General features: G+C 38.5%; 1 protein-coding gene across 2 annotated transcripts in view; it reads left to right on the top strand.

The window, feature by feature from the left end:
- SPIDR (scaffold protein involved in DNA repair) overlaps positions 1 to 27,374 on the top strand; it is a 200,835-nt gene that overhangs the window by 52,875 nt on the left and 120,586 nt on the right. For both annotated transcript variants that reach the window (XM_051769665.1, XM_051769658.1), the window contains exons 6-8: positions 2,013 to 2,269; positions 12,425 to 12,525; positions 25,498 to 25,717. In XM_051769665.1, coding sequence (XP_051625625.1) covers positions 2,013 to 2,269; positions 12,425 to 12,525; positions 25,498 to 25,717 — 578 coding nt within the window. The remainder of the gene's footprint in view (positions 1 to 2,012; positions 2,270 to 12,424; positions 12,526 to 25,497; positions 25,718 to 27,374) is intronic.

Here is a 27,374-nt window from a genome sequence, read left to right on the forward strand (position 1 = left end):
AGCGGTCAGTGGGATTAAAACATGTGCTTAACCGGAATCATATCCCAAGGGCTTTCCTCATTTGCACTTTACTTACTCAGAGAACTTCAGGTTTGCATCCTTTTTTTAGGTGCAGTGGATATTGTAGCTGTTTGAGCAAAATTAAAGCATTCCTAAAGCAAGAGAGTGCATTGGAATGGTGTTTTAAGAATGAAGTGCTTGCTTACTGCTTTCATAGTGTTTGAAACCTTTTATTTCTGGCTCATTTCCAATGTGGAAGGACTTTGTTTTCAGAGAAATATTGTTGCCAAGGGACAAATGTTGACTGTGTTGTGTTTAAAACAGATAGATATTAATTACATTCTTTTAGCTATTCTGCTTCTCTGGATAACTTTAAAAGGTCCTTCCAATTTCCAGGATACTTAGGTAAGCTCTCGGAACATTAGCACAGTGTCTTGGCATTGATGTGAAGAATGTATTAGAGAACTGGCAAGAGCTGAACTTATTTTGTGCATGGTCAAAAAACGCTGTTTTCAGATGGTTACACTAATGAATAACATAGAACAGCATTAGTGAATGCAGTGATTTCCCTCCCTTCCCTCTTTTACCTATAAAGTCTTTGAGCCAGTTGTCAGACAACCTGTGTGGAGCACTGCTTAATGCATTTGACCAAGAGGAACAGGCTTAAATTTTTCCAGGACCTGTTCTGTGACTGAGGCAGCATGATCTGGAGCAAAGTCAGTCTTTAGGGTCTTCCAGTTTAGCACAGATAAGGTGAACTTAATATTTTATATTGGGTTTTGGTTCTTCCAACTTGTCTGAGTTGCTTAACTTACCTCGTCCACAGAGCAGTTTTGGGCAAGCCTCCTTGAGCTAGGCTAGTGCTGGTGGTTGCAGTGATGGGACTGGTCACCCCACCAGAACTTGCAAACAGTGTTAGTTTGGGTTTTTTTCAACTAGCTCCTGAAGACCGAGCCCAGCTCATGTTTCTTTGTCTTCTGCCTATTTCAGTGGTTTAGATAATTTTGTCTGTATTAGGTAAAATGGCACTTTTCAAGTATTTTTACTTAATACTCGAACAAATACTGGGTCAAGAGAGCATAATGTACATAACAGCTGCACAGAGCTCACCTTAGGGTGGCAACCCAGCAGCCTTGCCCTGCTTCTGCAGGAGTCCTAGAGGAGGGTAAAACAAGCTCAGCCAAAACAGGTGAATTTTCCCACCCAGCCCTCTCCTCAGCCTTCCATGTCTCTTTGCAGTTGTTTTTTCGGCCTTCCCATCCTCTCCTCTCATCCCTCCCTCAGTGGGATGAGTTCAGAGTGTCCTGTGAGTTTCTGGGAGAAGAGCTCCAGCAAGGTTCTATGGGTCTGAACTCCAGCCCTGCTGGCTTACTTCTGACCAGTGATTGATCCTCCTTGGAGCTACCTTGATGCAGTCTGACAGCTTATGCTCAATTTCTGAAACCTTCCTGGAAAGCTATAGGCCTACTGGACATGGATGAAGACCTGCTTTAGTGGTCAAAATCATGTTTCAATAAAAGGTTACATCCTTGTTGCCAGCTACAAGCTCTCAATACAGGCATGTGTTTCTTCCCTCCGTTCAGACTATGGAAGCTGACCTTCCTGCTTACTTGAATCCCAATGTGAAAGCTCCCTTTCTCTCAGCTTTCCTGCCAGTCACAATCCCTGTCACTTATTAGCCTCTCTCTGCTTTCCTCAAAACTTGCTTTATCCTGACACCCTTCTGGAAACTTTTCCTGATAGAGGTAAGCACTGGCTTAATTCTCCAGATCAAGTTATTTAAAAAACCTAAACGTTACTCATCCCAGTTGACCCTGAAGAGACGGTCTTATATTTAGGAGCTCATGCTGACTGACAAAAGAACACTGCACATTTACAGAGGAGTTGTCCAAGTTACATTAATAAATTGGCGTTCCATTTGTGGATTACTAGGGAACATAAAACTGCCTACATAAAGCTGTAGTATCTCATTAGCATTCTATTTAAATAGGTTTATATTTTTATCTGTTTAGGCGACTTCGACAGAAATATCTGAGTATTCATCCGATAATGACAGCGTGGGAAAAGGAGAAACAAGCCTGGCGACCACTACTCTGGGATCCACTAAGGAGTTACAGCCGAGGTTGGGAGCGGACACTGGGGATGTTACAGCACGACCAGCCAGCGAGTGGCTGAGGTCTGCGCAGGCCCTTCTCCGCACCCCCGGGAAGCAGGCGGGCAAGGCCTCCCGAGGCCCCTCCGAGTCTGCCAAAAAGAGGAAGCTACTGAGGTAAATGCACCGTCCACCTTAAGGAATTCCTTTTTTTTTTTTTTTTTTTTTTTTTAATTGTAGGTAAAATAATACTTACAGAAGTGTAGGAATGTGTTTCAAGGATAAACATTTTAGAGGTGCAGATTCAAAAAAAGTTATAAAGAATGTCATTTGTAAACAAGCAAAAAAGGCAAGAAAGAGCTAAGTTCAGTTTTAAAATCTGTGGTGAAAGCTCTCAATCTCAAATTCCTGTGTACAGATTGATATGGTTTTTGCACTTTTAATAATGCTTTACACTGCCTTAGAGATGTGTGAGTGGACATACTTCTGTTTTAACTTCTAATCCTTACAGTGCTTTGTGCCTTTTCAGATAGTCTGCAAAAATGCTGTACCTCTGGTTTTTTTGGGGTTTTTTTTGTCCTCTCCAGATTTGTCAGTGCAAAATTATCCGATATACTCTGGGAAAGGGGTGGATGAGCAATAATTCTCAATAGTGTAGGACAGAATGGTATTTAGGCAAAGGGAGGATGTATTCTTAATCTGAAATTTAAATCTCTGTGACTAAATTAAATACATTAAAAAGATATCTAAATGCTGAAAGAAAACAGCATGGGATTAAGAAATGGAAGCCTGATATTCTAGCTAATTACAGTGCAGAAATGGTCACTTCCTATATTGAATTAATGAAAGTTGTGTTAAATGGTATATGTGAAAATATACTCTAGCTGTGGAGACTACAATTAAAATGTTGCTGCTATAAATTCCTGTTGTACTTTTAACAATGTGATTGTTTTTTCTTTTACAGCTGATTCTATGTACAGTAATCAATCAATCAATTACTTAAAAAGTAAATCTTCACGTTAGTTAATACACATACCTTATTTTTCTCTAAAATATTCTTGACTATTTCAAAATGCTGACTGAGGAAGCAGGTTTGGAAGTCCTAATTACTGAGGATCTCTGTACTTAAAAGTACTTTGCTTGTGCAATCAAGCTTTCTTGTTACTTTAGAAACATACAGACACAGCTGTACTAGGTCAGACCAAAGCTGTAACCCCAAAAAATGCCTTTTAGTGGCCAAAAGCAAGTGCGTGTGAAGGTAGTAAGAACGGGACAAGTGTACAGTGGTATTTTCCCCTGGTGCTTTTCCAGCAGTTCAGGAGCTGTTACCCTTAGTGGGTTTGTGGTTTTTTGAGTTTCAGCTTCATTTGATGACCTCTCCTATAAACAGTCTTAGCGTAAAAGATGTTTTACAGCAAAGATACTCTGAAACAAGTGTATAAGAGAATAAATTGCTTTAAAAACAAAGAAGCCAACAAAACCAAACCAACCACAATGATACAGAATGTAATCTGTCCAGAGTGGCCAGAGGAGCAGAGCTTGCGGGCTTTTTTACCTTCCATCCTGTGGTTCCACTTCGGCTTCTTTTAGGAACAGGGAAGCAGGCAGGAAATTCCTCAGTTATGAGTGTTGTTTATCTAGTTATTTTGCTCATCTAGGTAATTGTCATCTTTTCACTCTTCCTGTTCAGGACATTAATTCCACGTGTCTCTCCCATCCTTCCTTTTACTGTTGACAGAGAACATTTTCATTGGTGCGATAACAGTGGATATAAGAGTTTGCATCCTCAATAGGAAGGCTCAGGTTTTCAGTGCCGTGGATTGAAGGCCAGTTCAGGGAAAGGTTTGTCAGCTTCTGATTGATGAGGTGACAATTCCCTCTTTCTAGTTAAAAAGGTGAAAGTTACAAAGCAGTTGTTGGCTCCTCATTTCTCCTTCCTTCCTATCTCTGCTGCAGATCGAGGCCACAGCAGAAAAAGCAGTGAGCAGGGAAATCATCCTGCAAGCTGGATGGCCCACAGGCTCCCACTTGGACGGACCATTTGGATCTGCGCAGTAGGTGGAAGAGAGCTGAGAGTCTCTACTTAGCTGAGATCTCTTTTTCCAGGCTGGCGCCTAGGGAAGCACGGATTGGTGAAGGTGATAGAGCTGCCATCTTCCAATGCAAATTCCTCTGTACAATAGGTTCCACTCCAAATTCAGACAGTATTGAATATGGTTATTTCATGGACAAGTCCTGATGTAGGTAGAGTAGGCTTCCTACTGTTTTGTTTCCCCTTTAAAGAAAATAGAAAATATTTTAATTTTCATCTCTTTGCTGTTTGACGTGAGTAAAGCTATCTTCAAAAGTAAAGATAATATTTTCAAAACATTTTAGATAATATTTTGTGTAAAAATCTTATACCATGTATAACAGTCTTGTCCAAAATTTTTAGGCATGCTGCAATCTGCACTTATATTTGCATTACCTGATTGCAGCTATGCCTCTGTTACCTCAGGGGCTACGTTCTTCTATGCAACCTCAAAGAAAACCCCCTAACATCACCGTCAAACCACAAGCAAAACCAAATAAAAAAACGCAAAGAAAAGAACCATAACAGTCTGTGGAAACATTCAAATGAGTTCCTTTCTACTGTCCTGTCCTCCTGGAATCCTCCTGGTGCTAAAATGGAAATGGGTAATTGTCTGGATGGGAGGAAAGAGTATTGTTTGTTTGAGTCTATTACAAATGCAATTGTCATACACTACAAAAATTAAGATGTAACCAAATCAACAGAAATCTTCAGAAGTAAGCTAATTATGGATGATTAAAATAAATTTTGTTGAACTTAGTGTTAGAAATTTGAGTGTAAATTCAATATATTTGAGTGTAAATAAAATGGGAAGCCCATCTACGTCCCCAAATGAACATGCACAATATCCAGTGTTGCTTATGATGAGCCAAATTTAAAGGGGCATATTGCAGTCCTCTTCTGTTAGGAATTAAGTGGGGTTTTGGGAAATGATTGGTGTCTGATGGCAAGAAAGGTGTGACAGAAGCAATTCCTCTCCCCCCATGTTTACTGCCAAATTCTTATATGTCTTATATGTCCCCTGTAATGTTAGTGTTTTTTTTTTTTTCAAAAGTGTTGTAGGTAAAGATTATTCTTCTTTCTGCCCATGGTTCCTAGGGGAGAACAGGTAGTCTGTATGGCGTTGTTTGCCCTTCAGGGGCATTGGTGCCAGGCTGGTGCTGTAGGAGGTGCCACTTTGTCATGCCAGAGGCAAAGTATATCATCTCTCATTTGCAACCATCAATGCCACTGCTCTGGGACATCCTCACCTTAAACACTGGTATTATATGCTATCTTGTGTAGCTGCCTTCCTTTATTTAAATAAAATTGATGATGGATGTGGGAGCAGTGTAATTTTCCTTGTACTGCACCTGTAAGCTACTGAGTTGGTAATTAAGTGCTAGTAGTGGTACTTGATACTGAGATGAATTGCCTTGATAATCAGGTCAAGGGGTGTTGGGTTTAGATGTTTCTGCTCTTTTATACCATACAAAGTTTCAGTTTCTCGGCTCGAGTCAGCACTTTGTGGGAAAATTATGCAAGTGATTTGCAAACCTGAAGGGAGAGAGTATATATTGCAAATATATTTTCAGGGCGCTCCTCTTTTTAGATTTGGAATTCATGTTAATGCTACGGGGTGAAATGTCTAAACTGCTTTAGTTCCAAGTCTTTCAAAGTTCCCTTGTGAAAGAACGGAGAAATTGAGTATTGCAAATCTCAACATTTGTTACATAGGTTAAGCAAATAACTGGGTTAATTCAGTATTTATAAAGAAGAAAACTTAAAATGCGTGCACTCAGCTTTTCTTGTCTACAAGCAAACCTTTCTTAAAGGTTTTATGAATTGTTTGCTTTTTCCAGTAAGATTTTGTTTCCATCAGAAAAACAAAGCCTGAGGTTTGGTGTAGGAAATAGGTATCTTAAGTTATATAATCTTAACTCTGCTTCTAAACGTATCATATTGCAAGAGCTTTTAGTTGTGAAGGATAGATGCTTTAGCTTATTTCAGTTTTTTTTAAATACTTGAGTGGCTATTTTTAGTTTAAGAGTAAGATAAAATCTTGGGAAATTCTGTTTAATTATCTTATATCTACTTGTATGCAGACCACTTACCGATCTGATCTGCTAAAATTAACTTGTGTTATCAAAAAAGAAGAAAATTACAGAATGTCCTGATACTATGTGCAGTGAAATGAAACCCAGTTGTCACATGAGGCCAACTAAAGTCTTGAAAATAAAGAAAATTGCCAAGGGAAGAGGGAGCTGGCACAAATGAAGCAGGCTTTTACTCTAAAATTGGGACTGTGCGTTCTTACATGCATCCACAAGTAGCATGAGGGTTTAATAGCAACAGACTAGCCCTTTAGATGGTCATGTTCTTATGCTAATTTTAACTATCAGATTAAGTTTTCCTTGCTAGTAAATTTCTTGTTGGGTTAGGAGAATATAAATGAAGAATATCATGGATGCACAACAGATGCACCACTTGTAATCACTGGCAATGTACACAGTAAAATTATTTTGCACGTAGTGAAAGTTAAAATGTGTTTTCTTTTTTAAAAAGTGTGGATGGTTTCTGGCCAGGTGTTTGGTGTTAATAGGGGGAAAAAGCACCATGTTTAGTAGAAAAAACAACCAACCCACTTTCCTTAAGATGACAGACTTCTCCAGTTGATGTGTCATGTATCTTATTGGTTGGAATGGTTTAGCAGAGTACATTTTCCCCCATCAGAGAGAAGCAATTTTGGTGGCTTTGGTTTGTATAACCATGGTGCTTGCTTTTCTATGCAGGACCTCTGCTCAGGAAAGCAAAAACCTTCAGAACTGAAGGGAAGGCTCTTCCCTTATCTTGTAGGGATAACTTATTTCTGGGAAGACTCTTATTAAATGATCTTACTTCTTCTTAGAGCCTCTGCTGTAAGAGAGATAGGACAATCTGAAATAATTTTTTTCTTTTACGAAGTCTGAAGAGCCAGAAAGAAGTGGGAAACTTTTCAGCTGTGGTTGGTTTTTTTTCAGTGGCTGGTAAGAAGGGGGGATCAATGCTTTGAAAACTATGAAAGGAGAAAGCCCCAGAAGATTACCTATTTACAAAGATGTTCCTAAGTTATTTTAAATATTTTCTGTGAGATAACTTGGCTAAGTAGAGGCATGGGAAAATCAACTACCTATACAGTTTTACTTGAAATCTTTCGCCAGAGGCCATGTGGAATGTAGAAAGTGTTCACCCACCCTGTTCTCAGCAGTTATGTCTATAATCCATCTTACATCTCTTCCTCTGCACTATCTGAGGCAACTAGGACCTGGAAACCAAGTCCCACTACACAAGAATGATGAGGCTTTGGTGTCTGTGACAAAGAACTAATTTTAATTTGCAAGAGTAATTGTGGTATAATGTCCAGGCACTTCTGGCAATTGCTGAATTGTTAAAGGTGGTGTTGAGGATGTCTCAGGTATATGCTGGATGGAATTTACAGCTGAAGACACTGTTAATTCTCTAGATGGTCAGTTCTGTCTAATGCAGTTGCTGAAAGATACCTCTGTCTCTCACTGTGCTATGGGGAATCACAACAATGGTATCTTTGTTCTATGTATGTTTTGTGGAGGTGACCTCCTTTGTGGAACAATTTCAAGAAGAGTGGTGAGAGACTACACAGACTTCAAAAGACTTTTGGCTTATTGAGCTCTTAAATCCTTGAATTCTTAAGGCTCTAGAAGAGACTTTCAGTATGTCTGCCTTGTTGTTTTGATGGGTGCAATAGATGAGAGCATTGAAATGTCAGCAACCAGTGCAAGAAAATCCAGCATCTGGTACAGAATAATGCCAGAGATCATGGTAATGGTGGTTCATCCAAGGTGAAAGTTGATGAATCTATTGTCAAGTCAGAGCTTGAATGAGGCTGAAATTACTCTTTCTGATCCCTTGTTGCCTCATGAAATCAACAGCTTCTCTTCTGTGCTGGAGAGGAGGTGGGCCTCAGTAGAGACTTGTGCTTGTGTGGCCAACGTGTTTTAATCACATCTTTCACATGTACCCGTGCTGTTATGTACACTAAAGTAGCACTTTAGTGACTGTCAGCATTCAGTGTTGCTTATTATTTTGCAAGTTGTAAACTGGATGATGGGTTTGCAGTGTTGACAAACTAAATGCCAGCATGCTTAGGGGTCGTTTCTTGCTCTTTAGCAAGTGCCTGGTGGAGTGGAAAGGGACAGCTTAGTGTGGCAGAAGTCAGTTAGTTCACTGGTTAACATAGAAGTAGGAGAGGAGATGTGTATTTGCTTTGAAAAGAGAGGAGGGAAGTTGCCTAGTCCTGAGATGGGGATATATATTTGCATAACCTTTAGTTTTTTTAATTATATGGAGTCCTGCATATAGTGTATTGAGAAGACAACTCAGTAATGACATGCTTAAGTGTTCACTGTTCTTAAATTCAAGTGAAGTCTGGAAAGGAGTAAACTTGGATGAACATGAGGTTATTTTTGGGAAGTGCCCTGCTGAATAAAAACCTTAAAAAATAAACACAGAGACATCTCCAACACTTCAGAAAGACTGAAAATTACTTTTTAAAATACAACATGCTCACTAGTGTTCTTTTTTTTTTTCTTTGTTGTTGTTTTTGTTTGTTTGTTTTCCATTAGCCCCATTGGACTTGGGAGATAGGGACCAGCAGCCTGAGAGTCACAGATCAAGCTCAGTGTTACCTTTTGGTAATGGTTGTCACATAGTAGCATAAAACTCTTCAGTCTTGCTGTTAAATATTGTGGGAAGGGGCAATTACCAGAAACAGAGCATTTGTGCAGGATGCTGAGCTTTTTTATGGTCCTCAGAGCTGTCCTTCATGTGAATATTGTTGGACATGGACAGTAATGGCAATGCGTTGTTTTAAATACAGTTTTTCAACAAGCTCAGATTTAGTATGGAAATAGCACTTGAATTGCTGCTTGTTAAATCTGTCTGCCTTCAGGGAATTAAAGGGACAAAATAGTTGTACTGAAAGTTTTGTGATTAAAAATAAAAAGGTTGTGGGCAGTGGAGATAGTATCTGAGCAGTTTGGCTTCACTGAACAGCCTTTGCATTAACAATTCACCAAATGTGTTCAATTTGCTCACATTAAAGCATTTTGGGGGCAAGTTTGAAGAGCTGGTCAGTAAAGTATGCATCTGAAATTACAGTTTTTGTTATTTCAATAGTTTGTTGGTTTCCTTGATTACAGAAATCATACATTAGTAATCAAAACATATTTATCAAATATATGTATATATATAAAAATACAAACACCAAATGTTGGTTTACCTCTTATCCACACATCCTGGAGTGACTCTGACTGTACAGTTCACAGTATCTCACAGCATATGCAGAAGTGTTTTTAATAATATGGGCACCTGTACTGTATGAGAAGCAATTAGTAGTTTTCAAATGCTGTTGTCATCAAATCTGATAGATTATGTAACAAAAACCACCTTTTTCTTTGTTTGTTTTATGTGTTTGAGCTAAAAAGGGGATTAATCCTCCTGGGTTTGTGGCGGTGTTTAAACTCCTTTGTTTCTACTTCTTTAAAAGGAACAAACCATAAAGTTCTAACTCTTGCTCTTGCCATAGAAATTCCTTTTGTGCATGGCATGTCCTTGAATTGTTTTCCAATTTCACAAGGTATGAAACAGACATTATAAAAACACTTAGAATGACCAGATGAGAACCTCTCATAAATGCATTCATGGTTATATTTTGTGTTCTGCAACCAAGAATATGCAAAATGCTTTATGATATTTTCAGTTTAAACTATTTTTAACTGCATTTGGAATGATTAATAAATAACACTCTATTTTCTTAGCACAGAGGGCTGCTAAAGAAAGTCACAATTTTACTTTTCATGGACCATTGTGATGACTGTTATCCTAATACAGACATGGTTAGCAAATTAGTTACGGAGCTTTGAATGTCAGTGAGACCCTCCTAGTAGGCATATCAGGCCTGAAACAGGAATAGTGATGTGTGCAGTAGCCACAAAACCTGAAACTTGCTTTCCTTCATGCTACAGGACATTCCTGCCACAGGTAGAAAAGTGGTCAGCTTGCAGAAGAGTAGGAATATATTGACTGGATACAACCATAGCTCTGTTTGGGGAAAAGAGGGAAATTAGGCTGTAAACCAATAATAGCTGTGCTCTTCTGAAGGTACCTTAAGGCTTTCTGGCATTATTTGAACTGAGAAAATACATTTCTGTGACTGTGGAGGGAATGGAGTAGGGGTTTAGGACAGTCCGGTTGAACAGTCTTCTTTCAGCAAAACAAGTTTTTGAGCTGCTAGCTGTATGGTGTATTGCTACAGTCCCAACCATGGAGTTCAGTTGCAGACTCATGCATGCAAGACTTTTAAACAAGCAATCTCAAAATGCATTTTACTGCTGCATTTCTGAGCCTAGCTGAGTTTCAGCATGGCTTGTGTAGAGCACGTAGCCAAGCTGAATTGCAGCTCTATCTGAGAATAGTTCCATGGTGAGAAGAGGAACTTGGTGGATAGCTTAGAGTTTGTAGAACTGTCTTGCCCACAAATGCTGTGGTGTGGTAACACCTCAGTGCTCAAGTTTTGGGGGAAATGTAGATGAGCACAGTGTTATCAGCAGAGTATGTTCTCCTGTATGAAGTTCTGTGCTTGGCTGTGCTGCTCTTGGTACCAAAGTTTTCATTGCACATATCTGTATTAGTTGCCCCTGTGCCTTAAAGTCCATCTTGAAACCAGGATTAAGCAAGGTTGTCAGGCTCACCTGGAACTTCATTTGAGCCCAGATTTCCTAAATATGTTTGTTTGTTTTCCTCCTTATTAAAGCAGGGTTTATAGCTTGTTAAGTGTGAGTTCTTTATTTTGGGGGTTTGGGGATTTTTTTTTTCCTCCTCTGAAAGAGTCGGAGCTTCTCTCCTCTTTGCCTTACAGCAGCCATAGAGGAGATGCAGTGATGTAAACTACAAAACTTCTGTAGATTATTCTGGGTCAAATGTGGCTCTTGTGTTCGTTCTATGATCTTTACTACGAAGATGTTTAGCCATGCCATCTAATAATTCTTGTGATAGTTACAGTTTTGCAAAGGATATAGTTGTTCATTAAAAATTCAGCTGAGACTGCTAACTACTTTTCATATAATGTGTTGATTTGTCTGTGGGTGAAATTACTTAGTAACTGGTAACCAAAGAGAGATTTTTTTACAGCTTACTTGAAGTCCTGCTTAGCCTTTTTAGCTTCTTCTTGGTTTCCACAGGTGTGTCTTCCCAGTTTCACATGTGCAATGTGAGCTTTACCAAGCTCTTTGTCCTTTTTTCTGAACTAAAAAATTCTATTCATGTGCACAAATAGTCATAAGGTGGTTGTGTGTTATCTCTGTTGATTCCTAAACGAGTTTAACCCAAGGACACGTTTCATCTTAGTAGAAACCTTTATTGATAAATTCAGTAGTACTTCTGGAAAAACTTACACTACAAGGAAAGAATGAAGTAGGTTTTTATGCAAGTAACTTCTTTGAAGCCAAAGAAAAGTGTTCAGACACTCCCACAGTAGTCCAAAGCTCTTTGTAGTAGCCCAAAGACAGCTTCTAACACATATATCTTTTTGTTCTTAAAATGAGAGATTATGTCTTCTGGCTTTGGATCCAGGAGTAGGAGTTGCTTTAGTGTTACCTTAAGTGTATTTGTGCTAGATGCCACTCCTCTGCTCCTCACCTTGGGAATGCTAAATTAATTTCATCTTGGAGAGTGTTCAGACCACTGAAACTGCACACTTGACCCAGCTTGTGAAATGAATCATAGGGTCAAGTATGGGTAAAAGAATATTTTTGTGATCACTCCTTGCCAACAGCCAAACAAATCTGTGAGGGAAAAGAAAACCCGACCTGTTATAACTAGTGGTTACACTGGTTTGTTTTGAATTCTCAGTTGTCTTCAGTGTCTGCTAGGATCCATGCATAAGTGCAAAGAAAAGTTGGGAGCCTTTTGTTACAATCCTTACATTGGAGACAGGACTAAAACCATGAAAATTTTGGACACTCAGATAATGAAAATGTTTTATTGTGTGTATTGACTCTAAGTGTATGTTTTATTGGGAATGTATCCATTGGAAAATCAAAATTAGGAGAACTAATCTGCAAAATGTAATTTTATTACGTGATTCTGTCTCTAAGGGTCAAAGCATACATATATGTATATACATATATATCTGTCCTATGGCTTGTCATTTGGCAAAACTGAATATGGATTCCTGGCAAAATTGAGCATTCCTTTATTCTCTGCAGGGGTGGGCTAGCTGAGAGGTTATGTCGGCTGCAGAACAGAGAAAGATCTGCCATTAGCTTTTGGAGGCACCAGTGTATTTCAGATGCAAATATCCCCTCAGGTAAGAAGCATTATACAATACTACTGTGAAAGTATATACTTACATGTGTATATATGGCCTACATAGGGGTAACAGTGAAGTTTATAATCTTTGTGGGGTTTGCCTGACTTGAGTTTAATGCTCTCTTGATTGTCTTCTGAGCAAATATTGCATTTCTGCTAAATATGATGGTTTCTAATGTCTCAGTCATCAAAGTATTTGACTGTAAGGAGTAAAGAACATATTTTCCCTTTATGGCACTTGCATAGCAAAACCATACTGCCTCACAATTTTCATAAACTAAATAGACTGAGCTCTTCAAGGGTCTCTAAAACATTTTTATCAGTGTTCAAGTGATTTGCATGACTCTTTACTGCACTCTCTAAAACTTTTCAGCATGGTCTTAAGAACAAGGTGAGCTACTCTGTATGTATTCTTCCAGTTTTAGTCTCATTAATATCCAGCTCACTTCTCAGCCTCCTGAAGGTTCAAGGCCTGTGATAAGTGTTTGGGTCTGGTTTGGCTTTGGTCAGAGCATGGTGCTGGGACTTCATGTTGAATTGACTGTCCAGTACAATTTTATAACTTCTATAGCCGTTATTTTCTGAGATCCTGTTTCCCACTCCCCAGCTACTCTTTCTATTTCTTCTGCCTGAACACAGTGAAGTATTTGTGCTATATCCAGGTCAGCTTCATTTGAGTATGCTCAGCTAACCAGAGAGTTCAAATCATTGTGTATCTCAAGCCTGTCCTCTTTTAGTCATGAATTTACTTGGATTTTTGGTATCCACACAGTTTCTTACAGTTTTTTAACTTGTTTTTATATCATTGATGAAACCATTTATTAGCATGAGCATTTACTTCCAAATCCTGCTGGAAATGCTATTACTCATTTATAATTCTCCACTAATGAAAAGCTCTAACTGTAATTCACAAAATTAGTTCTCAGAATTATTTTTTTTTTTTTGCATTCCACTTAAAGGGTGCATTACTCGCAGTGAAAATAGTCAGATTTTCTCAAGAAAGTTGTACAATTTAAAGTCACACCCAAACTGTGGGCTAGTCTCACAGTTTCTCACTGGAGCTTTGGAGGGCTTCCATCCTGTGGCCATTTGCGTGCTATGTGTTCAAAATGCCACCCATGTGGAGTAACACATTGTGTTTTAGGACCTTAATTCCTTACTTATTTTTCCAGTCACTTTGCCTAGATCTGATGACAGGCTAGCTGGTCTCCAGTTACTGTAAGCCATTTCGTTTGCCCTACCTGAATAGTAGCGCAACATCATCATCCTTCCAGTCTTCTGGAGTTTCACCAGTATTTGAACACTCACTAAAAAGTGCCATCAAGGAATCAGAAATGTCTTTAGCTAACTCTTTTCAGAAAAGCAATGTTGAAAATTATACAGGCATGCTCCCTTAAAACTAGTGAAGCCTTCTGCATTGATTACACCTCCACTGGAGTTACTAACGGATAGGAGATTTTTTATCATTCTTTTGTGGGTATGAAGACATCCTCTTGCTGCTTCTGACATATGGAACAGAAATAGATATTGAATAGGTTTGTCATTTTAATAAAATGAAAATTTTTTATGTTCTCTGTAGTAACAGACCTGCAACACTGCTAATATGCTAATATTCTTTTTGTCCTAGTTTCACATGTGTCATTACAAAACCTTGTGTTTGGCTGCTCACCATTTTGTCAGACTAACTTCTAGGCTGAAATATTCCATGCTAAACATCTGCCTCTGGCTGAATTCCTTTCTTTGATTATTCTTCTTTCTTTCAGAAAATGAGTCAGAATTCGTTAGCATTTTATGAGAAAAAGGCTATGGGAAAATACCTTGGTCTATTCTTAAGTACATTTAAAAAATTCTGATGAACATCTTTGAGATGATTTAGTTTTGGCAGAAGATGAACTATTTCCTGGATATGCCTTTTGCCATCATACTGAAAATGTACGAGAACTTGGGCCAGTTAGAAGTCTTTAGGACAAACTACTGTTTCATTTACTCTGTAAGCATTTGCTAAAATTTCTGAAAAATGCTGGATGTGCCATAATTTAGGAATACACTTCAACTTCACAGCCTAAATTTCACTTCCAATTCTCAATCCTTACTCCAATGTATTAGGATTATAAAATAACCATTAAAATAGCTGTGATAATATTTTGGGGATAGTTTTCCATCTAGGACAAAATTTATTTTTCGTAGTTTTATTCTTAGAATGGCCATACTGTTTTGTGTCGCCAAAATAAAATTGGTGTTTGGTTTGGAGGACATTAGTTGGAATGGTTGAAATTTTAGTAAAGTAACTAGATAACCTTCTAATTGCTTCTAGTCTGGAATGTGAAGTGTCAGCACAGCAAAGGAATACCACTTTTAGCTTTCACCACTTTAGGTTCAAGTTAAGGGTGTCTCACTAATCTGAGATTCTTCTCAAATTTTGTTTCCCCTCTGTTTTGCCCAGTAATATTTCTAAACTGCATTGTTTCCGGGGCTCTTTCTGACAGGAAAGAACTTCTCAAATTGCAAACTCATTTGAGTTACTAAAGAAGCCTGAAGATTAATGTGGAGGATTAAAGTACCTTAGTTGCTGGGAGAGCTGTCACATCATTTTGGATATCCCATGGACATGCAGACCATGCTAAAGCAAAGGGGAGCAATTTCAAATTATATCAGTTTGAAGTCCTTCTTACATTTGAGATTTAAGGAAAAATGTTTCAGAAGTGTGGGCTATTCACCCCCATTAGACATTTCATGTCACAGAATTTTATGCCTTTATTTTGCTGTTGCTTACTTTTAGCTTATATCAATCTTCATATTATCCAAAACCCCCTAGGTTTTGGCTTTAGTTTTTAAAAATTCCTGTCTTTTAACTCCCTGACCCCTTTCTGTAAGTAACCATTGTGGTTTGGCTGGCTCTTGGTCACTGGAATGAATCACGGCCCAGAAGAGAGCACCTCCTTTCAGCACGTACTTTCTGGTTTTTATACAGTGCACGGGGTCTCACTTTTGGCCAATTCATTCTGCAGGGTAGAAGAAATCCTTGTACTTGCTCTGATTTTGACAATTTTGGGTCAAAATTGCATTCGGCAACCTGTCCCTGTGTTGGGATAGGCACTCACTAAGGATATGCGTTTCTGCAAGGTGGTTGGTAACTCCACTTCTGTAAATCAAGCTAACCATACCAGACAGAGGCCTGAAGGGAGATAAGAACAAAGTTTGTCCGTGCTACTCTGCGTTGGTTGGATGCTTGCTGTGGTTTAGTTCTAACAGAGGCAGATGTCAGGCTTTTTGCCACAAATCCAAAATTTTTTCTTCACAAGATGTAAAAGGGAGGTTGAGGTGCAGTCTTCATAACAGCATGTCTCCAATCAGCCAAGCTAATGGTTTGAGAGTACTCTGTGCATGGGCTTGTAGACCATTTGCAAGCTTTTTTTCTGTATGCAGTGCTGCAGCTTCCCTACGAAGTTTCCTGTTTGAGCTAAGAGGTGATCTGTCCAGCTGAAAGAGAGAGAGGAAAAACAAAACCAAACCCAAAACAAAAACCTAAACCTTTTTTCTGTCAACATCTGCTGGTTATATGGGGATTGCATGATGCAGAAGAAAAAATAGTATTTTTCTGAGTTACGTTCAGACGACCTTCCTGTCTATAGGAGGGGACACAAATAATATTTGAAACAAACTCATGTAGATTCCTTTCGTAACTTCCAAAATTTTACTTTCTATACATCTTACCATCTGTTGTTTGTTTTTGCCTGGCAGTTATCATCAAAGCAGTTCTTTACCTTAAATGCAGAAACATATTATTCTCTAGCATTTATAGTCTAATGCAAGATATTTGCTTCTTGTTAGCCTGAGATTAAGCTTTGTGGTTGTGTTACAATTGAATTTGAGTAGTGAACTGATAATAAACCAAACCCATTGATCTTGCCTTCCAAACTGCTCCTTCTTCTCAGGGGAAGGTGACCTTCAAGGGGCAACAAACCTTCATTTTGCTGAGGCAAGTGGAACACACACATGAAGGGAGGAGAGTGAAGCCCTGGAGATGAGGACAGGGTTTCACATGTAACACCACATTTTCAGGAAGGCTGAAAGGTTTACAGAAGAGGATATAAACAATCACTCCCCCTCTTCCAGTTTCGATGACTAGTTAAGATGATGGGAAGAAAGGATTTTAGCAGCTTGAATGCCATGAAACTTGCACATGGATGAAGAAAACAAGGGTAACCCTTAACAGGATTTCCTTTACTATGCAAAATTCTTCTAAAAAACACAAAAGTCTGAATTTTGCGAGTCATTGCTTATTTTCTTAATTCTTGATGGTCTGTTTTATTACTTAAGAGTTAATACTATAATAGAGAGACATAGCAAGTGGCCAATTTTTTTTTTCCTAGCCAGCTGTCTGAACTTGTTACAGCACTGGGAAGGAAAAAAACCCAAATGTAAACTTGTCTTTTTCAAAAAAGGATTCCTTGTATATTTTTGTTTTCATATGGGAAACAATAATGACATGCATAGTTACTTTAAGTAGCTTACATGTGTTCTTATAAAGAATGTATAGTGTTTAAAGCACAGCCAAATTCAGCAGCCTTTTAAAAATTAATATAAATGTGGCAAGAAGCCATCATGCCTGCGAGACTTGATGTGTTTTTGAGAAAAATCTTTTTGAATGGTTTCAGAAGTTACCAGCCCAGGAAGAATAACAACACATATGGATCAGAATAGCAACCCTGTACAGGCTGTGAAAACGTTGTAGTCTTCACCTGGTTTTCAGCGTTGACTTTGGATTTACAAGGGTCTGCTTGGTATCTACCTGCTTGCTGAGTTTGTTATGCCTGCACCTGCGATTTTTACATGACTAAGGAGGAATAAAAGTAATGAGATGCCAAGCAAAAGCATGTTTTTGTTTTGATTTATGCCTGTAATTTGACATTTTTTACTTTTTACACTTGAAAATGAAAGTAAAACTTTGTGACTTCAACCAGAAAGTGGTTGGCTATTCTTTCAGTGCAGGTAGTACGTGCTGTCCCAGGAGGATGTCCTGGGACAGGACTGTCCACTAACTGCAGTTGTGGAACCCACATTCAACAATTAGAAGTTAAATTACCTTGGGATAAAATAATGCCTTTGAAAAAATAACTGAGGGAGAAAAATTTGGAAGTGTGTTGCTAGTTTGCTTTATTAGACAAAGCATAAAGTGGGATTTTCTTTGTTTTCTTAATAATTCCATAATGCATATCTGACCTATTTATCTGCACCAAAGGCTGAAAATTACTTTCACTCTTAGTGCAGTGGGTACTATTTCCAACATTAATTGCCCACAATTCTTTGTACTTTCACTGGGAAATGTTATTTTATAAAAGCTTTTAGCTAGGTTTAGTAGAAATTTGACTTGAGTGTAAAGCCTGTATTTTTTGTAGTGTATATTTCTAAAGAATTTGTCAGTTAAGAGAAAGTATAATTTAACTTCTCAACCAGGTTTTTAGAAATTTCAACTAAATATGTCAGGTACAAGTTTCCTTCTGAACTGTAGTTCATATATATGATTTGTTTGATAACTCTTTGAGCAAAAGTAACAGTAATTTGTTTTTCTTAAAAGCATCTGCCCTCTTTCCTGTATCATTCATTAAGATCAAGAATTAAGACTGTTTAGCTGGTAAGAACAAATACAGGTTGTCCTGACTGTTTTTGCATAAAACAAATATTTGTTAGCAGTTTTTCAAATATTAGCATGGCTTCAGGCAATCTCGTATTTCTCCCTTGGGTTTTCTGATGAATTTGTCTTGGTTTTTTTCAGAAAACTCTACTTTCATGAATGTAATTTTTTTATTGATTTAAAGGGAAGGGGTTGAAGTACTCTTCCTTTTATCTCTTGCCCTGCTTGCTTGGTTTCTTTTATCCATGTGACCTATGAGGTAAGTCTTGTGGCTGAGTTGTTTCTCTGTTATTTTGTCATTCTTGCTTTGCATGATAGTTCACGTTTACTTGCTGTAGGTGTGTGTATGTTCATTCCTCTATACTTTTCATTGTCACAATAACAATAATTCCTGCTCTGCTTTTCTTTATGATTGCATATTACTTCGGGGCTTTTCTGGAATGCTCAGTGGAGCAGAGCCATACACTGCTTGGCATTTTACTAAGCTCCAGTTGTCTTCTGTGTTTGTAAGAACTGGTCTGTGTGGTTGTAGTACACTGCTTTCTGCATTGGTGTTGTGGCCTTTAGGAAAACTTATTTCTCCATTGTGTCATGTATGATTATTACATTCAATTACATTCAGATGGGCACAGCAGCCCTGTGGGTGAGATGCATGATTTTTAAAATTTTCATGGCAGAATGGAAAATGGAAAATTCAGGAGTACTCACTGTCAAAGAGTCAACTTGGCTTTGTTTCGGTCGTTGATGTGATGGTGTTATGTCTGCTGAGTTGATCTGAGTGGAGGTGCACTGGCTATCCCAGCTAACACGTTCAAATAATGTAGGATTCAGTTTGCTGTCCTGAAACACTTTTTCTCACCCTGTACGTCTTGTAGGGATTGCTCTGCTGCTGCACTTCTATCGACTGGCTCTAAAGAATGTTTGTTCCCTTTGAGGACTTTCCATTTAGGGCTTCAGGTGCTCTTTTGGAACACTTGAACAGTAGCATTTTGGCAAAATTCACTTAAGTGAGGTGAAACACATTGGTCTCACGGGTACTGGCATCTGATGCATTTCCATACATCAAGCGCCATGGATCCTCTCCTTGCAGTGTGTTCAGCTTCCTGTCACTGTGTCGCAAGAGGAACATAAAATATGTGGTTCCCAAGAGATCATAATTTCTATATTTTTCTCCTCATTTGTCTTCCTTATTGGTAGTTCCAGAGTTATTAAAACAAACTTTAGAGTTGTATTTCGGGCACTGAAGCCAGAATGTCTGAACATTTGTTTTTTTTTAAATTGTGCTCCTTGATGTTTTTTCCTTTCCTTCTCTCCAAAGTGCTTTTTCGTTGTTAAGTGTCAAAGCCTCCTTCCTACGCTGCCCTTGGCATGACCAGTGCATCATTCGTGACCATGTATGTTCAGTGTTGATGTGGCTTAAATTTATGTGTCTTCTGTGAAGCCACTATGTTAGGGCTGAAGATTCAGGGCATTCAGTCTGCCAGAGACTGTAGAGTGATGCTGAAATCTTCAAAACACTCAAGACCTCAGGGTCTATTATCTCCAAAGGAACAGTGAATGTTTCCCCCCCACACACTTTTTCCCTTCTTTTTTTTTCTTTTTAAGTCTCCCGGAATTCAGAGTAACACAGAACATCTGCAAAGAACTGCGTCAAAACATGTTTTGATGTCATGGTATATGACGTGGTATGTGACTGAAGGGCAGCATCACCCTATGCACTGAAGTAGTAAACAGAAATGAAAATAATTACCCAAGAAAACTAATGCATTCACTGTGAAATTTGTTTGTTCATCTCCCAGGCACTTGAATTATCTTTGTAGTTTAATTGAGCTACTTCATGTCTGGGTTGCAAATTGGAGTGAGAGACCAATCCCAGAGGACACCTGGAATTAAATAATTAACTATGGATGCCAGAGCAGATCTGTTAGGTGGTTAGAACAAAAGTTCCTCTAGCTTAGGATCCTGTTTCTGGCAGTGACAAGAGCTACCAAAATGCCTGGGAAAAATGATAACAGGGCTAACACATGATATTTTCCCCCAGTATTCTCCCAGTGATCTCCCAAAGATCTCTGACTCGGGGGCTTTCTGAGCCAGAATTCTGTCTGTGTTCTTAGTAGTTCTAAATAAAAGATTTTCTCCTAACAAAAAGTTACTGTTTTTTTTTTCCAAACCCACACATACAATGTAAACCTGTTTGGATCACACAATTATGGAGCATTGGGCTTTTTTGGAAATCATGCCCAAGGTTTGTTCCATTACTGCTATATTGCCAAAAAGACCTTTTCCTTTCATTTCAAAGACTCTGCTAACAGTAGCAGTGAGAGGTTGATGTTCCATTTGCCTAGGTTTGGATCCGGATTTCTTCATCTTTGTTAAAATTTCTTGTTTGTTGTCTGAGAGGTGATGGAGGTTCTTGCCAGTCATAGAAGGGCTTTACCTGAGATGCTTCCCTGCTTAAATGGCTTGTTCATCCACCAGTCAGTCTCTCCTGCTGGTTTCACTCATTCTGGATCACTAGTAAAGTCTGTTGCCTTTCAGTGGGTGGGATTTACCACAGCAGTGTTCTGTGAAGAGTGATGTGACTAACCTGGCTCGTGACTGGTTATTTTAAGTACATTTTTCTTGTACTCCAGACTTTCTGTGACCAAAATTTTTTTGATTCACTAGGTAGCTAGCATGTTACTGCATGTCTTTGTGATGGTTTTATTTCTTATGGAAGATTCTGTTAGAAGTGAGGGAGCATTACAGGCCATGGTGGCTGATTTCCCTTCCTTTTAAATGCCTTTTTTTTTTTTTAGAGGAGACATGTTGTACCCCTGAAATATCTCTTCAAAATTCCCATCAACCAGATTTGTCAGAGCCAGATTTATCAGTGCCTTTCTATCTTTCTTTGTGGTACCTTGAGCCTTGTGTATCAGGGATTGAATTATACTTCATGCCCCTGGGATGAATAAGCCCTCTGTTTATATTCATGGGGCCAGATATTTCAAATGATCCTGTGTCAGTGGATGTTTTCTCTGGCTTTCCAGCTGACTCTGTGTGAAGGCTATGCAGAGATGCTGGAAGGGGCAGCTGTCCATGCTAGGCTGTGTTCCAGGACCACTGAGCTGCAGCAGCCCTCTGTCACCCGAGCTCAGAGCACCCAGGGCTTTGCTGAGAAATGCACCTGTGTCTGTACTGATCAGGCAGCTATCTGGGTTTCCATCTTTGTCTCCTTCAAGCATTTCACTGATGCAGAGCATCTGGAACCAGATAAATATTTGAAGAAAGTCTTCATTGAAAGCATGGTTTATCACTAGAACAGGCTCTCCACAGCACCAGACCTGTCAGTTCAAGGAGCGTTTGCAGGAGACTCTCTGTTCTGTGATTTATCATCATGGCTGGGCTTCGTGAACGAAGATTTGGGAAGGGCTCTACCCACATTTGTTACAAGTGCGCTGGTGATTTAGTGTTAGGTGATCCTGCAAGGAGCAGGGAGTTGGACTTAATGATCCTTATAGGTCTCTTTCAACTTGAGACATTCTCTGATTCTGTAAGAGCTTTGTTAAGCAGTCCTCAAATTGCTGCTTCAGGAAGGTTTCTAAATGCATCCGGGCAGCTGTATGCTCACTCTGTGAGTGTGCATGTGCAGTGCAGAGTAAAGGTTACCTTCAAGTAAGTAAACTGAAGGGTTTTTTTAAACAAGCATTCCATACATACCTGCAGTTCTTATTCCTTCTCTCTGTCTCATGATCCTTCCAGTATAAAGCGTTATGCCTAGAGTTGGTAGTTGAAAGATAACACTAGGTATGCCTTGACTCATGTTTTCATTACCCTCCTGTGTTGTCTGTCCATTGTGGACATTGAGGCTCAAAAAAGATGAGTCCGGCCAAGAGTTGTAGAATATATATATGCCTATAGTATCGAATATGCCTGCAGATCACACCTTGAACAGCTGATATCTCTGTTCAGTGACTTCATCATGTCTGTCCTTCCTGTGTGCTGCAGGAGCTTCTTGATGACAATCCAGCCTGGGCACCACAGCGGAAAAGAAGTAACTGGATACTGTTTGACTGGATACTGACTTAATCCACCCTGGTTGGACTGTCACTGCAAAGTACCATCCTTCCACAGTCCCTTCCTGCCCCATCTTTCCCCTTTCCATCATTTGTTCCTTCCTCTCCCTAGTATGTGCTTCTGCGCTTTGGTGGCTTTGCAGTTAGCTGGATTAGCTCACTGATTTTCTTAAAAACTAACCCTGAAGAAAGAAATTCATGAGTGTCCTAGACAGCAGAATGGGAAGTGAAAGAATATGCAGTGTAGGAATGGGCACAGTTATTGATTGCACCTTTTTAAAACACATATTATTATAAGGTATTCTTCCTTGTTTAAGATTGCTAGGTATTGCCATGAAATCTGCACATCCATGTGTTCAAATTTCTTGGGCTGTAGATCTGCTTTGCAAATGAAATTAAGTGAATGAGAACTTCAACAAGCAAGCAAGAACTTCTGTGAGTTATCCAAGGGTGAAAGAGAACATTGCAAAGCCTTAAAGTGAGCTTTTCACATGGATGAACAAACGAGTGAACTTCTCTGGAAACTGCAGAATTTGCAGTGATCCAGCCTGTCTCCTCACCCACAAATTCTGCCTTCAGTGTGCAACCCCATATGTTTGATTTATTTTTGATTGACATAACAATACAAGAGCCAAATGAATTAAAACCGAAGCTACATTCTGAACTTTGATGTTTCATCACGTGCCAGCAATCCGAAGTGCTTTGCCATGTTGTTCAAGAGAACACTATCATCAGCAGTAATAATAATTTCAGAGTAATTAAACTAAACTATCTCTGTGCATCTAAATAAACAAATAGATTGTGGTTCTGTAGAATGTGCATGTGTGCCAAGTGTGAGACTTGGCTAGTTGTCGAAATTGAGATGCTTTTAATGTAGAAGCATTCTGCTTCATTTAGTATCAGCTCCCAGTGTTTGCAGCAACCTCAGGCTTGCAAGAGACTCTGGTACCCTGGTAGGGTATTTTTTACTCCAATGTCTTTTAGATGATTTTGTATAAATATAGTTTGTGATTTACCTAGTATTTTTAACTGTTTTACAGTCAGAGGTATTTAAAAGAAAAATTCTATTAGGTTGTCATTCATTGTCTTCAACCTGCTGTATCAGCTGAGTAACATGTATACTGCTGACCAGTAAGAATTGTCATAAAATTCTGCATGTAAGAAATGTGTAGTTCAGAAGTGATGGACAATCTCTCTCACAAGCTGTCTTAATACTTTTTTAAAAAAATAAACTGTTGGTGTGTTTCAAAATAGAAGCTGATTTTTTTATGACTTGTTTTTTAAAGTGGATGCAAATGCAAATTGTGCAGTGTGTCTAGAGGGAGGAGGTATGTACTCAGTTACTTTAAAGGATGAGAATTTTTGTGGTTGGGAGAATTTGTTTATGTGTGCCAGATCACTTGGGGTTGACAGAAGACCACAACTGCAGCTAGTCAGGCAAAACAGAATTCAAGTGTGAATATTCTAGGTCCTTCCCTTTAGGCATAGAAAACTAGTCAGTGCTCACCCTTGGCAGAAGTTTGCACATAAGCAAATATTAACACAGTGCAGTGAGTATTTGGAGTGGCACTGCAATGTTACAGCTTTCTCTGAGAAGGTGACAGCACTGAAGAGCAATAGTGTGACAACCCTCTCTCTTCATCAGTTAGCCTCAAAGGACTTGGCAGAAAGGACTGGTTCTCCTGATTCTGCTTCTCAGATCTGGAAAGGACGTCATGCTGTAATGGCTTGGACAGAAATGACTTATGTACATCTTATGACAGACTGTCATTGGAACCCTTTATCCTGTTGGAAAATACTGGTTCAAGGAAAGCAGAATGCTTTGCGGAAGCATGTTGCATGTGATGAAAATTTGGTTCATGTGAAAGTGGTTTTGAGAACATTTCAGTTTTATATTTCAATATTACTTTATTTCAGTTTTGGTATGAAATTTAATAAAGACAGGGACAAAATATTTTCTTTTTTTTTTCTTTTGTAGAATTTAATAAATCTGAAAGGTTTTAGGGCCTGGTTTCTTTGGTTTGGACTTCTTGAGAGTTGGGTTAATTATTTTTTTTAAGTTTCTCATAAACTCAAACTAAAATATTTTGATTTATTTTCCAAAGGAAAAACATTCACAGTTGTGAAATGAGCCTTAAAATAAACAAACAAATAAATATACAGCTCTGCTGTTAAGTTCCAGTATCATGTTCACTGTTCCTCCCCTGTTTCTTTGCTGTGGGAAGACAATAATTTATATCAGCTGTTTTTCTTGGGTTGCTATGTTTTTCCCAATGCAGCTTGTGAATCAAAAAGGGTAGAACTGGGGCTCTGCTGCCTTTGTCCTCTGAGACCCTCTCTTGCCCCACTAAATACTCAAAGCGTTCATCAGGGAGGTAACAACTATTCTCCCCTCAGTGACTGGAGTGCAGATCTGCATGGGGCTAGGTGAGAATGAGAACAAATCTTACACAATCTTACAGCATAGACCAAAGTCTGTCCAAGTAGCTGTCACCCTGTGCAGACTGCAAAGGGACCTAGAGGTAATTTCATCTCAGTGCAAAGTTATTCCTTGTTCAGCATAGACAAAAGTGCTTAGAATCGAACTGTGGGATGCTGGAATCTGTTCGTGTTGCTTTAAAACAAGAGAGCCTTCCATACCCTGATTGCCTACTGGTAAAATGGATGATCAGTTTTGCAATAATTATTTTCAGGCAGTGCATCTATCTTACTCCCTATTTCTCTATATTTGTCTCTAAATGTGAATCATCAGCTTTTAGATGCTTTGTGCTCTCTTAACTTGTTCCCTGACAACTGCTACTTTGAGAAAAGTCAGGGAAGGCAAACAGAACTTCACTTTTAACAGTGTGATTATTCTGTTTTTAAATAAATGTAATTTTTTGCAGTATCTAATAAAAAAAAAAGACTGAACAAAGTGCATGAACTGCAAGATTTAAAAGTTCAAATGTGGTAGGAGAGGGCTTCTTGTAGGGAGTTTGTGATTGCATTGGTGTTTGGAAGAAGTGCAGGTAGGCTTTTTTTCTCCACAGTTAATAGTATCTATAAAGAAAATAAAAATTGTGGCAAAACCTAAACATAGGTCTTTTGGTAAGGTAATGCGTTCTGCTTATAGATGGACTTTTTGCATTGGGACAGATGTGCAGAGAGCAGTGGGATGCACGTCTTTGGAGTGCCAGAATTTATTTCTCCTCATCCAGATTTTGCATTTTTTTCATTTTCAAATTTATTTCTCCTCATCCAGATTTTGCATTTTTATTTTTCATTTTCATTTACTTTCCAGATAAATCTGGTGTCTTAATTGTGAAGATCTTAGAAATATTTGAGGAGTGTACAATACAAGTTGCCATCTGCCAGCAGCTGGAACAGTCTCCTGCTACGCTTTCACCCGAGGATGCTGTCATCAATGCAGAAGAACCAATACTCAAAGTCCTCTTTACAAGAGAGACAGCAGCTCACCTCAAGAGCAGACCACAGGATGTCATCCACATCTATCCCCCATGGTGAGTAGGAAGAAATGGCCACACTTGCTGTAGCACTGCAGAACAAAGTGAAGTTGATAGAATTCTGGCTGCATTGTTGCAAGAAAGACCTTAGGGGGTGAGGCTCCCTTGTGGTCATCTGTCTTTGGCAGCTAGAGGGATTTGACAGATATCTTAAAGATAGCTCAGATAACTAAATGTGTATCATAATGCCTCTAGTGTTGCTCAGGGCTTCAGTTGTGTTTTCACTAATATTTTCGTGTTTAGAGCTCTAGGAAGGCCTGAGCAATGTCTTATCAATGATAAGGCCAATAAAGTGCATACTTTCTGGAAGCAAAGTAGTTCAGGAATGCTCATCTGTTGCTGTGAGTATGGGTATAATATTTCAGGGGAAAAGTCTGTATTAACTCTATAGCATTCAGTTCAGTTTTCAGTTCCCTGAATCCTTCTTCAGTGCAACCCTTTCTGGAATTCTTCAAAACGTTTGGTTTACATTTGTGATTTTTTTCTGAATTGGTTTACTTACCTGAATTTTAAGGGGTAGCAAAAAGTGATGAGATTTCTAGTAAAGCAGCTAGGTCAAAGGAACTTTGAAGTGGGATTATTACTTCTCTTTTCACTCTTCTCCACCCAAATGATAAAAGAGGAAATATTTTTCTTATGTATTTCAGCATTCATTACCTGAGTTCAGCTACCTCTAGTGTTTGACCATATCCTTTTGCAAAATACTTTTTCCTGTTTTGCAAAAGCCTGTATCTGGTTTTTATCCTCATTGATAGCTGCAAATCTTTTTTGAGTTCCCCAATTTGTAATCTTTTGCTTCTAAAATGTTGTTTAACTCTTTTTGGATGCAATTCAAAAATTAAGGGAAGATACTTAATTTGTGGTTTATAATGGCTACAGATACAACTATTGATAGTTTAAATTCAAAGATGTTCTGGACATAAAATTAATTCCTATATGTATGTAAACTGAGATTTCTTGAGAAAATTTCATAGCTGTCTGTCTTTCCAGAAATACCACCTTTTATTTACTTTTTAATTTTTTTTTAATTATTATTATTATTTTAGGGGGATCTGCTTTTCATGTAGGCAAAGAGTTATTTCATGAAACCAGAATATTTGGACAGGGGATACATCAGAGTTGTTCTCCTTACTCATATGACTCTCAAGGCACTTTTATAAAGACATCAGTTAGTAGTGGAAAAACTGCATTATACCTCATCTTTAGTCTTATTTTCTATAATTTCATAGTTATCTTAATGTCAGTTGTCTCTTTTTTTACTCAACCAGAATTCAAAAGAAGTTGGGCTGGATACTGTTAAACTAAATCTACTGGAGGCGGAGAGGGGAGAGGGTGAGGGATGTTTTTGTTTTAGATTATAATTTGGCCCTTTTAGTTTACATTAATTGGAAATTGGACTTGTACACTTAATGAAAGTTTCCTGTATCATGGTTCCAAGTTTCTATTCTCTTAAACTCTTAAGTAAGAACTCTGAAAGCTGAAATGTAGTTTCTGTTACTCTGCATTGAATTTGTACTTCTGTCATTCGAAACAAATACTGTTCATGTTAAAATGCTTGTCTGTCAATTCAAATGTGTGACTAGTGTAAAAACAAATTAACTAAATCCAACCCTGACATGTTGAAATAAGCATATTTATATGTCTCATTGATATC

The sequence above is a fragment of the Manacus candei genome, unplaced genomic scaffold, assembly GCF_025592945.1.
Source record: "Manacus candei isolate 608988 ecotype Guabito, Panama unplaced genomic scaffold, ASM2559294v1 h1tg000008l, whole genome shotgun sequence".
Taxonomy (NCBI): Eukaryota; Metazoa; Chordata; class Aves; order Passeriformes; family Pipridae; genus Manacus; species Manacus candei.